The 13,015-nt window shown below is 33.0% G+C and overlaps 1 protein-coding gene across 2 annotated transcripts in view; it reads right to left on the minus strand.

The window, feature by feature from the left end:
* Positions 1-1,646: 1,646 nt before the first annotated feature.
* Positions 1,647-13,015, minus strand: part of LOC106057967 (lipase maturation factor 2-like) — a 37,222-nt gene continuing 25,853 nt past the window's right edge. Inside the window, exons 8-16 of one of the 2 annotated variants that reach the window (XM_056044079.1) lie at positions 11,442-11,565; positions 10,955-11,110; positions 10,728-10,833; positions 9,727-9,826; positions 6,469-6,584; positions 5,403-5,536; positions 4,964-5,192; positions 3,948-4,047; positions 1,647-2,830 (exon numbers count right to left, since the gene is read on the minus strand). In XM_056044079.1, the coding sequence (XP_055900054.1) occupies positions 2,675-2,830; positions 3,948-4,047; positions 4,964-5,192; positions 5,403-5,536; positions 6,469-6,584; positions 9,727-9,826; positions 10,728-10,833; positions 10,955-11,110; positions 11,442-11,565 (1,221 nt within the window). In that variant the 3' untranslated portion in view covers positions 1,647-2,674. Of the gene's footprint in view, positions 2,831-3,947; positions 4,048-4,963; positions 5,193-5,402; positions 5,537-6,468; positions 6,585-8,091; positions 8,208-9,726; positions 9,827-10,727; positions 10,834-10,954; positions 11,111-11,441; positions 11,566-13,015 lie in introns of both variants that reach the window. The other variant, XM_056044078.1, reaches the window with a different exon arrangement.

The raw sequence follows: 13,015 nt of genomic DNA on the forward strand, positions 1-13,015 counted from the left end.
ATATATATATATATATATATATATAAAAATATATTAATTTACATGGCGCCTGTCTGATTCTTTAATCACTAATTCTCCCTCTTGGGATGGATGAAGGAAGACTTAAAAGTAAAGTAGCTATTACAGATAAAGCACTGAACCATAATCTTCAAATACAAGAACAAAACCTAATAAAATACTCAGGAAGACACAAAGATAAAAGCACATTTCTTTTTCCAATTGCTAAAACTAATTTCTACAAAATCTCCGTTCCTAGTGCTATTAGAGCATGGAATGGGTTGTCTCAGTCTGCCAGGAAAACCAATGACTTGGCAGAACTAACATGCGTGACTAAATTGACCTAGGAACATGCATAGGACATAATCTTTTTTGAAGTAACATCTGTATTTCATAAAATAATTGAAGATAAAGGGAATATGAAAAACGTAACCTGTTATTACTTACCTTGTGCCTAGAGCAACTAAGCATCTTTCATAATCAAAAGGCAGTGGTTAATTTCCCATAAAACGATTTGTCATTTGTAGGTTAGTTTTAATATGCTTTGTACAAAATCAACATACTAATGCTTATTATTTTACAATTTTACTTCTTTTTTTTTTTATTTTTAAAAGAACCATAGAGCCTATCAAATATTTTGAAATAGATCTGAGAAGCTGATTCATTAATTCTCTCACTAGGAGCGTTTAAAAACAAAAAAATTCACCTAAGAATTACTTAACACCTGCTTGGAAAAAACACTTTAAAAAATTCAGTCTGCGCCCTATAAATGACACTAAGTTCAATTTTTCCCAATTTTACAGCCTCATCAGTGGGTGGAATTTGCCCTCCCTGGTGGGCCAAAGAGTCAGCAATTGTGTTGCCAGTCACACCTATGTGACTCGGTACCCACTGCATTATTACAGGGGTGCCATAGCGTTGTTTAATGTTATGTGAAGCCATGATGACAGTGTTGATATTGGAAAGCCATGGTCCGGGGCTTTGCAAAGCCTGTAGTACAGATTTTGAGTCAGTGACCACAACAATCTGTGTTGCCCTCAAATGTCCCTCGCCGAGTTGAGAGTCAACTCAGTGGGTGTTATAAAGAAGTCCATTTCACTTCAACATCTCAGATAGTAGAAATTGCAGGCCAAAAGAATGATGAGGAATCATCAAAATACAGCAGGCCATTTCATTGAAAGTGAACAAAAGGAGGAGGATTTCCTGGCCAGAAAGGGGTACGATGGGCAAGATGAAAGTGGGAAGCGTGCTCGAGAGGCTAAGTACGCTTGCACTTGGCTACCCATGAAAGGGGCTCGAGGTTAGACACCCGACTCGAGCAGAGTTGTGTTTACTGAACGCCTAAAGGCAGCACTTCTACCAGATACCCCCTCCCCCCACTGGTCCACAAATGAGATCGGACCATAGCGCTCTGAGCTTGCTATAAGCATGAGGGTAGCGCTATATAAAAGCTATAATTTAATCTTCTAAGTGGGAAAAAAAAGGTGTTAAGAATTACAGAAAAAAAAAATACATTCCGGGGAGCAAAACAATAGTGTAGCTAGTGTTTACTGCTATGAGAATGGTTAGTGTTACAACCAGTTTCTTCTCAACACACCAAAATGCTTTTTAAAGTACTGCTTGTTGAAAAAAAATTTTTTTTAGTGAGATCAATTTGAATCAAACTTTATTTTCTTTGCCCCTTACAAACAAATGTAGGAATCACAAAATAGATGTATCATTATAACAACACATTATGTATTCATGGAAAAATTTTATTTTAATAATGAACTACTCAATAAAACCAAATGGATGTAGGGAGGAAGAAATGGAGGACATGTCCAATATCTAAAACAAAATCATTCAATTATCAGACATTGTATGTTTATACAGATGTGTCAACATCAAAGTAAGCATGATATCAAACATTATGCCCCCCATAGGAAAGAACAATGAACAATAATTTGGGGGCTACAAATGTAATATTTCACATGCAGATCAAAGGAACACAAAATGGCTTCCAACATGCAGGAGAAGACTCATTGTAAAATATATGCTTAGTGCTAAATTGATTCATTGAAATAGCATAAATTATAAAATAATTTAAAAAAAAAAAAGATAGGACAGAGTATATGTTAACTCAAGCAAATGCAAATCAGATATACAATCAACAATGGCTGTCATTGCTGACTAGGCAGCAGAAGTATACACTCAGAAAACAAGAGTTATGAGCCCTTTATTTTCTGTGACCATTTTGTGTATATTTAGACCCCTTGAAGTTTGCTGTCAAGAGTCTAATTCAGTCAGATAGTCAGTTGACACTTTTGTGGAGCAACACTTTAAAAAGATACTTACTGATAGTAATACCTTCATGGTATTAACAAAACATTAGAAATACAAATATATAACACCATACAAAAAGAAAATGGTGCCACTACATGAGTACGCTTCAATATTCACAAAAAAAAATATGTATCATTCCTTTGAATGAAATAGTACCATCAACTTTCAAGTTTCTAAAATTTACAAACAAAAAATACAACAAAATGAAAAAATATTTGTCAAAAATAAAGGTACAGGCAACTTTGTTTCAGAACACCTAGGCAAAGCAAATTAATAGCAATTAAAAAAAGCATTATTATAGACTGCAAAATTATGACGAGACATAAAATTTTTAAAAATTTAAATGACAAAACACTCAAAAAACAGCTCTATTAAAAAACATCACTAATATGGCAGAACCAAACATGGAGAGGGAGAAACTAAAACCTTCTGGCTGGCCAATAGCTTCACGAGCCCACTTCAAAAATTTGGCAATCTTGCCATCCATCTTGAATTTCTTGGTAGGCTTCTCCTGAAATGAAAAGTTTTTTAAACATGAACATTGCTTGCCTATTTTCTATACAATTCAAATACAAAAACCAACAACATAAATGTAATAAAACGCTTAGACTTGAAAAAAATATCTAGCTTCATTTACTTCAATGAATCCCTAACAAGAATATATCGTTCTAAGTGCCTTCGGAGCATGGGACCAGTTGTCTGATTTAGGAAAACAAATGAATTAGTAGAGTAATTCTCTAGCATGAAGGGATAGATTAAAATATAGGACCTAGCAATGAAACTTTTATCTATAATGTTCTGAAACTAAAATTTTCAACAAGAATAAGGTCACAAATCTTTAGCATTTAAAATGTGTTTGATTAATACCAAAGGCATGAGATAACAGAACAAGACCATAATATGATAGAAAAATGTGTGGGAAACAAAGGAAACATGAAGACCAGGAATAGTAGTTGTGAAAATGGAAGATTGTTCATTTTTCTTTCAAATATATTGGAGGCTCTAACAATAGCTATGTTCTGCTGGAGGTCGTTGTGGACAGTATAGAAGCACTAATTAACATTCGACAGCTGCGCAGGGTCAGACCCCTATCCTGCATGGGAGATTGATGGATGGATGGATAGATTAGATAGATAGATAGATAGACTGCATGCCAAAGGCGATCTTCTTTAAAGCTTAAAGGAGGATGGCATAACAGAGGTGCCCCCTGTAAGTGCTATAAAGATCAACTCAGGCGCCATTTCACCCTCACTGGCATAGAGGAGGGTAGCTGGCAGAAGATGGCCCCTGAAAGAGAAAGTTGGAGAGCTCTCACAAAGGCTGCAGGACACACATTTGAGACCCAAAGGAAAGAACTTATTAAAGACAGGCACAGAAGACAGCCAGAAGACAACGGGTTTGTCTGCACTAGATGCAAAAAAATATGAATGTTGCAATTGGATTTGCATAGCCATGTGAAACACTGCACTCATCCTTAATATTTGGAATTGAAGACATGGCCATCATTACTATATTGGAGAAGATAAAATTGAACAAAATAAGAAACAGTGAAGCACAGTAGTCTAACAGTTTAAAAATCAATATGGAAGAATGCATTTCCTACTTTCAACACACTGATGTAAATTTACCTGCAAAATTTTGTTATGTTTCAAGTACTCCACAAATGTTGGTTCTGTTAGAGACAAGGCTGGGATGTACTCAGATTTCTTTTCTCTTTTCCACCAGTTACTAGAAACAGCAGTAATATGACAACAATTATTGAATCAAAATATCAAGTATTATGCTAATAAATATGCCTCAACAGAGCCCACCCCAGCCAGTTAATTACTAGCCCTTTAAACTTCAATATGAGATCTGAAAATAACAAGATTACTAAAAGAGTTTGTGTTTCAGAAACACAAATTCATAAGCAGCCATGGTCCACCAATAATACAGCAGGGTATGGAGATATATTAATGTTATTATTATTGCATTGTTAATATTTATATGCATCCAATAAAGTGATTGTTGTGAAGATATGGTTCAGCGTAAGCTTAACCTAACAGATGATATTAAGTGATTATCTAACTGATGGTTGGAAAAAGGCTCTTGTCTTTGGCGTTTGTGTTGTTGAAGTAGAACTAGTAATAAATAATACAAAACACTGCTTATTAAATTTTGTTTTAAAAAGTATTTAAATTTTATACATAAAGAGTGCATTCTTTCTTTTTTTTTTTAAACAAAAACAAACGTTTACCATAAATTGTTACCAACTTGATTAACAGAATATGCATAATTTAGTAAAATAAATATTTTTATTCGGGAAATAACAAAAATGTTTGCATAAATGTTATCATAATATATAGAAAAATCATCACCTAAATGTGACAGACAGACCACACAAAACCAATAAAAGCATTTCTCCTTTCAGAGACAGTAAAAATGACGTTTGTCTATTGTGAAGTTGAAGATTCCATAATTTGTAAGAAGATGGTCAAGACTTGTTTAAAAGGATAATTTTTGGAATGATTCCCCCTTTTCAATAAAATCTTTTAGAAAGAATTTTTAAGTCCAATCAGTAATTGTTTTTTTTTTAAATCTATTAAATAATCAATGATTTTTTTTTTTTACTCTTTAGAGTATTCCCTTTTTATTTCATTCTTACCATTTGGTTTTTCCCTTACAATCTTTAGGACTTGTGAAATAGTAGTGATACAGAAAGGCTCGAATGTATTTCGGAGGCTTGTTGGGAAATGGGTTTGGACCCATTAGATCTAGAACATCAGGCTCATTCTGCAGCAGTCTATATACTAGGTTTAGGAACCAAGGATTGTTTTGGTAGTTACTCAGAGCAGCAAACCACATCTGCCAATCCAGACGAGGTTGATGAGGAGCTGAAATAGACAAGACCATCATAAATAGGCTTTCACAAAAGGATGCTGGGAACCTTCCTACTCAAAGAAAAACCAAGAAGAGTTTTTAAAAAAAAAACAATGTTAGTAAATGTAAAATATTAAAGTATTGATTAATATGAATGCAACTATTACACACAAAAAAAAAGAATGCCTCTAGTAGATTATAACTACAGTGGTTGTCAAACTTACCAACGACTGGAGGACACTCAGAAACATCACCAGGCTTGTAGAGAAATGCATATGGCTTCCAGCCATCTTCTGCTGTCCTGTTGTTGGCATGACCTTCTAAAATGAGCTCTGGACGACCATCAGCTCCAGTCATCCTATGAAAAGATGAAAAGACAATGTCAAACTTCATAAACTTAATTATTCCAAATAGGTAAAAATACACTTACATGTATTATCACTTATGGCTTAACACTCTTTATTTTAGGACAACGAAAAAATTTAAAGATTATATATTTTAGAAATGCATTTATCACTATTGTTATAACTTCATTTAATATTTGTATTGAGAAATGATTGCATGACAGGAAATACTATAGAACTCTTTTTGTTCATTTGCCAATAAAATTATTGAATAAAATCCAAATTTTTTATGTACACTTTGAGAGAAACCTGTTTGAAAATATGGTTTGCTAACTTTACACAATAGGAAAGATAGAAAAGTATATCTAAAATGAATCTTAAATTTAAGCATAACAACTGTATGACCTCTTTTTGGTCAGCAAGTAAGTTTGTCCTTGTTTAACGTACATTAGGGTTTAACAGAAGTAATGATTTTTTTAATGCTGAACCATTAATTATCATTCTAATATTTTGTTAACCATTATGTAAAATTAATTTCCTCAAGGATAATAAAGATATTGTTAGTATCTATTGTACAAAGCTCCTGGGCTAGAAGTAGCTAAAAAAATGATATGTGCTTTTCTATACATCAGTATAAGCCTACTGCAATTCAAGACATAGAAAAACCATAAAATATAATAAGATGAACAAATATAAAACTATAACATTTCCAAATTGAGCAGAAGAAACATACATATAAAGAAAAACTTTGTACAACAACACACACTAACACAGCATGACTAAACAATAATAGCAACTCACCACTCAGCAACCTTTTTTTTTTTAGAACTCATAGGCAAATGTTGCTCTTGAAAGTTAATTAGTTAAGGCTTAAGAAAAGTGAAGACTGCATGGAAACAATAGATCTAGTTTTGTTTTCACTAGAGATACTCAAGTGAGGTCTTACATTCTGAATAGTCCATAGGAACTGGTGATCTGGAAAGGGTCAAGTTTACTATGCCATGTCTTAGAATATTTCGGCAGAGAGTGATAAAAATTGTGGTCTAAGTAGCTCAAGGGAATCTGGTGATCAAGAAGAAAAAGACAGCTCCAAATAAAACTGATTTCATTAAGTTAAAACAATCTATTGCAGTCATTTATTTTAAGAGACATTTTAGCTTTTAAAAGACATTTTGAAGCAAATTGTTGGGAAGACATTATTTAATGTAGACTACTTGAACAGATTGTTTCAGTACATAAGTATCAGCATAGTTTTCTTTCAATTTCTTAATAAGACCACTAAGATTTCTTAATAAGACCACTAAGATTTATTAATTAGACCACTAAGATTTCTTAATAAGACCACTAAGATAGAGACACAGAGTAGCCTTGTATAATCAATGCTATGTGTATTGTTAAACATATTTACTATTTTCAAACTTTGCTTAAGATATTTAAGCCTCAATATGATATACCTAGCAGGGATATTTTATATGATATAGATTTCATCTCTTTAAAACTTTGCTCCTAGCATCCTCACAGCATAGTCTTCAATCTTGTGTTCAATCCAACATACACATCACTATGAGACTCTTAGCATAGCTTTTATAGTCTTTCAATCTTGTGGTCAAGTCAACACACATCACTATAAAACTCTTAGCACCTCACAAACTTTGAGCAGGTTACAGTCAGTGGTCAGTTCAAGGGATTTAATAATTTGGTGCTCTGTCTGTCTTATGTGACCACTTCTTGAAGAAAACCCTGTACAAGTTAGTTATTCTTTGATACAAGATGCAGTTAATCATCTCCAATGGTCCAATAAATGCAGGCTGTAAGTCTACATTATTATGTAGATCAACTACATAACAATCAGAATGTTGGATCAACCACTATGAAAAGAACATAAGCTATTACAAAGAATATTATTACTAACATTAGGACAATACTTAATGCACACAAGAAACAGAAACATATGGATGAAGTGTGAATACAATCCATAATGTGGAGAATATTTAAGAAGAACAGTAACTTGTCAGATGCAGATGTACAGATATTCAAGTGTTAGTAAATAAATCAAACAAAAGGTTAATAAATATCATCTATTGTAGTGCAGATTGAACTTTTTAAAAGAAAAAAAACTGTTGTCCAATAAAAAGCAAGGCATGTATACAACAATCAAGTAGGCCATAAATGTGAAAATAAAGAGTCAATGCTTCTAAATCATCAGTTTTATGATCTATTTAAGCTTCTAAATTAATTGCATGCTATGATACTCTCAGCAAATAAAGTTCATACTAAAAACTAATTGCATTTAGGTCTCTGACAGAGACAGTAAAATATTCTGAAATTGACTTGATTTTTCTAATGTAATTTTAAGGATGAGCCAATTCACTTATTTTAACAAATTAGTTCTAAAAGTCACTGTGATTTCTTCAAATGTTAATATTATGACATGCAGAATATTTCAATTCAAATAAAACTTCTATTTTACACAAACTACTTGCATGCAGATTTAGTAACAGTTAAAAAAAAAATCAAAACAGGGTTTTCTTCTACTAACACTAAGTGAATGTCTACCCAAGCCAAGTACCTTCTGAATAAGCCGTAAGAGCTAGTGAGGTGAAACGGCTTTGACAGCCCATGATACTGCGTAACAACTTTAGGCACTGCCAACTGGGTAGGTTTGTGGACTTGAGTGTGAGGGACCTACAGATAAGATTGGATGGGCATGTAGTCGACAGATGATGTGGGCTCTCTGATTCACTGGTTAGGGCTGACAAGTTAAGTGACTTAAAAGCTCAACAAAATTGCATTTCTAAAGGTTACTTATAAAAACTTTTATTGTCTCTATGAGCCACTAAAGAATTTGATAAATTCTACTAAATTTCAATCAACCATTTGTCTATGAATATCATGAAAGACAATTTACTAATTCATAGATGTTATATTGATTATAAAACAAAAAACATGCAGCTTATATCATTTTGGTGAAGATAAACAGATGCTTCAATAATGAATAGTCTTGATAATGTCTTAGCTTTTAGATGAAGCTAACTTAACAAAATACCAGTACTAAAAGTATAAAACTATATATTGTTGATGGTCTGTTTGTTGATAATTATAGATTCTAGATGTTGATGTTGCATGTGAGTTCGTTGAAGACACAACAACAGATTGAACAATGAATATTTTGATAACTCAGGCTGATAACTTCAAACAATTTAATGAATAAACAAAAGGGCACAGTCGTGTCGTCCTCTAAGGCATCTTGTCCGTTACTCTCTCTAGTTTGTAATCCTACTTTTTAATTACTCGTCACATCACTAAGGAAAAACCCGATTAAACTCAACTTCTAAGCGTCTTGTGTCATTACAATATATATATATGCATAATTTAATCTTAAAGATTAACATATAAATGGTATATCCCCTTTTGGTCAGCATATGCACCAGGTTTGTCCTTTTATTTACAGGTAGAAAATCATGGTTCAATGGAAGTAATGCAGTTTTTTTTTATGCTGAATAGTCATGTTAATTAAAAGATTAACCTTGGTGATGACCTTAACTAGCAAGATGAATGTTTTCATGTAAGTTAAAACTCATTATGGGATGTATTGGGGAAGATAGAATAAAATAATAAAATAGATAACTTTTGGAGCTAAGATAAGAGCTACACATACAATTTTGATTAATTAGTTGCAAATAATTTGATATGGAGTAACAATTTATTTTTCTTTGGAGAAAGTCTATTATTACATAATCAAGAAAGGTTACTGTTATAGTAATATTTATTTATATTTTAAAATATTCTGTTATATGAGCTCAAATTTGTTACAGTAGTATTTTAGGATTTTTTTTATACAGTACCGAGGTAGCTCCTAATGGAATTTAAATATTGACATCTAGCGCCATTGTTGTTGCTTTAGCTAGTTTGTTTTTTTTATACCAGGAGTTCAATATAATGAGATTAAGCGCAAGTTTTACAGTAAAACAGAGAATAGAAAACCTTTTCAAATCATAGATAGTTCAAATCAATGGAGATATCGATCTAATTAGGAAGGTCTACCAATGTTTTTTTTTATCCTATAAATTGAGGAAAATGTTAAAACTTTTTGAATTTTATTGTTATTTTTACTTTGTTACTATAAAGTATAACATTTTATGTTACTTACAATGACGATCACTAAGTTAATACTATATTGCTTAAAGTGGAAGTAAATACTCACCAGACTTATCACAAACATGAAGACTGCCACACTACCAAAAAAAGAAGTTCCTGCGATGCACAAACCTTTACGAAGCAATCCTTTTTCATCAAAAATACTCCTGAAATATAGCAGATGATAGATAAAATAATAAAAAATTAACACTACAAATATAATCAAACTCTATGTATTAGACTAATTAGCCACTCACATAAACATCTAATCTTTAATCGTTTAATGCTTAAGCTTTTTTTTTGGTTCATTGTTTAAATATTATTTTTTATTTAAATAAATAAATAAAATACTAACAACTCGCCTAATCAAGAAATTAGAAAATTTATGACTGAACTTGTTATAGAAGTGAAAAAAAGTAAAGTTCCCCTTTTAGACCTTGCAGACAGGTGATGTTAAGGTCATCTGTTTCTTTGGACAATGGTTAACAAGCAGGGTTTCATGGGGCCAGCACAACAACCAACAGCCTTAACTTTCCACAACTTAAGTCAGGTACCTATTAGAATTGGGTGGACTCAGGGGCGCCCTAAAAATCCCTAAATTCAAAATCCCAGTCTTCACCGAGATTTGAACCCAGGACCCCCAGGCATGCTACCCTGCCTCATAGTGGCACCAGGGTGGAAACGATCGTGGGGTGCCTAAGGGGGTGCGAAAGCATCCTCATTGCACTGTGAATAGTTGCAAAAACGTTCCCACAACCTTGTCACAATCCTGGCACTGTTCCTCAAGGGGCAGTTACATAAATAGCATATCCTGCACAGTTAGCCTGGTATAGAAAAGGAAATGGCAAGGTCTGACCCCCCACCAAACAGAACAGTGACCTCTACCTGACAGTTTCAAGAAGAAGAAGAACCCAGGACACCAGGTTCGGAAGCCAAGTGCTTAACCACTCAGTCACCGCGCCCCCATTAAAGAATAAACAAATCTTTTAACCAAAGAGTTAAAAGAGAATTAGGAAGCTAACAAAAAGAGAAAAATGTATCTCTAGAAGAGAGAAGAGAAGAACTCACTTTACTAATGAGATGACAATCTCCAATGTGAGGGATCCAGCTCCAAGATACACTGTGTAAGGCATTATCTTTTCTAACCACTGGAAAAATGATTTCTCACTGAAAGCTTGTACGGAAAAAATTGAAAGTTAAAAATTTATCTCAAACATAACAATTTTTGTTTCAAACTTACAAAAAATCAGATCATCCATTTTAAACAGAAATACAGTTACTTGATTCTATCTTACCAATTTTTGAATAGATAGTCCAATCAGGCATTATTCTGAGACTGAAAAGTTGCCAGGTTTCATAAGCTATGTATCCAAGTACGACTGATGGGAAGACTACATTGGCTAGTATACTAACAACACTCCAGGTGTTAGACTTCTTTTTGCCATTAGCACCTGAACAGGTTTGAGTAGAATACAATTTAGGACTTCAAACATTTACTGAAGAAAAGGATACTTAGTCAAAATCCATAAATTTTTATGAAAAAAAGCAACTAAACATTGAATGAATAGACAAAACTATTTATTAAGGAAAGAACAATATATGTATGATGAAGATTGAAATCAAGGTTGAATCTTTTGTATTCATAATTGAATATGCTGATTGGTGAATATAGAAGAATAAGATTGGAGATGGTAAAAGCAGTAAATTATTGTGTTGATATTAAAGCACTACTCACACACATACACACACCCCTCCTATAGACCAGTTGATATTACAAGTTACCTTTCATAGGTTTCTGTGAGAAAAGAGAGAAGGAATCATCCAGCAGAGACAAACACAAGGTAATGGTCAGCAGATTGAAGAAATTGTAGTTGCCTGTGATGATGATGCTCATCTGAAGGAGAACCTGAAACATACAGACACAACTGACTTAAACGTAAGGACAAGTTATAAATCAACTGACTTAAACGTAAGGACAAGTTATAAATCAACTGACTTAAACATAAGGACAAGTTAAAAATCAACTGACTTAAACGTAAGGACAAGTTATAAATCAACTGACTTAAACATAAGGACAAGTTATAAATCAACTGACTTAAACATAAGGACAAGTTATAAATCAACTGATTTAAACATATGGACAAGTTATAAATCAACTGATTTAAACATATGGACAAGTTATAAATCAACTGATTTAAACATATGGACAAGTTATAAATCAACTGACTAAAACATGGAAAAAGTATCAACTGACAAAAACATCTAAAACATAAAGATAAGGCTCTATCAGCTGATAAGTTTAGTTGAATCTAATAAAAACATTATAAAATCATTCTTCAAAACCCATAAATAAAAGTTGATTTTTCACTAGAGGCACAATCAATTCATTTATAGAATGGACAAGATATATATCAACTCTCAAATCATCACAGCTTTCTCACTACCATTTTGTTTTACAGCTAAAAATATTTTTAGGGTTAAACTAGAAATAATGATAATTGTGTACAAGTGAATAACTTCATGGGAATACTACAACTAGCCGCTGATCCTTAACAACAGAAGTAGAACAAGGGCTAGAGATATAAACAGTTTAGTGTAACAATGATTGAAAGAGAGAAAAAGAGGGAGAGAGAGAAAGAAAGAAAGAAAAATAAAGAAATAGAAAAAGAGATAAAAAGGAAAAAAGAGACATAGAGAGAAGACTGATAATAAAACTTGACCAAAGCAATAAAATAAAGAGAGAGAGATAGAAAGAAAAACACAGAGCAAAGAAAGAAAGAAAAAAGAAAGAGTTACACTATCAAGGAAGGTGGGGCCTTATTAATGTCTTTTTAAAATAGAATGCACTAAAACTGGAACATCAATAGTCGGTGCCTCTCAAAATGGTTGTCCTGCCATCCCAAACTGAACGTGCACTTGCATCCCCAATAAATCCCCGAGACTCGCTGTGATCCAAACTCATCTATAGAAATATCGATTCAATACAATCAAGTCTTTCCTATTCACCAAGCATGCAACCTGAAACTGACACACGAGTGGACATTTAATAATCATTGAGCCATTGAGCGGCCACGCGCAGTTGAAAAGCTTGCTAGGAAAAGATCAACTTTTTTTTTTGTTAAAGTGAGCACTAATAGACTGATTATGCCACTGTATAAACGCGGGCGTGGGTGTACAAAACTAGACACTGCGATAATTCTAGGACTATGAAAGACAAGCTATAAAACAATAAACAGGAGTTAAAGTACTTTCATATAATGTGCCTAATGAAAACGATTTTGTTTTTAAATAAGCTCCCTTTTTCTTCTCTTTCCTTGATACCAATTTTACAAAGAAAAAAAAGGGGTGAGGCTGAA

Source organism: Biomphalaria glabrata, chromosome 10, assembly GCF_947242115.1.
Source record: "Biomphalaria glabrata chromosome 10, xgBioGlab47.1, whole genome shotgun sequence".
NCBI classification, from domain to species: domain Eukaryota; kingdom Metazoa; phylum Mollusca; class Gastropoda; family Planorbidae; genus Biomphalaria; species Biomphalaria glabrata.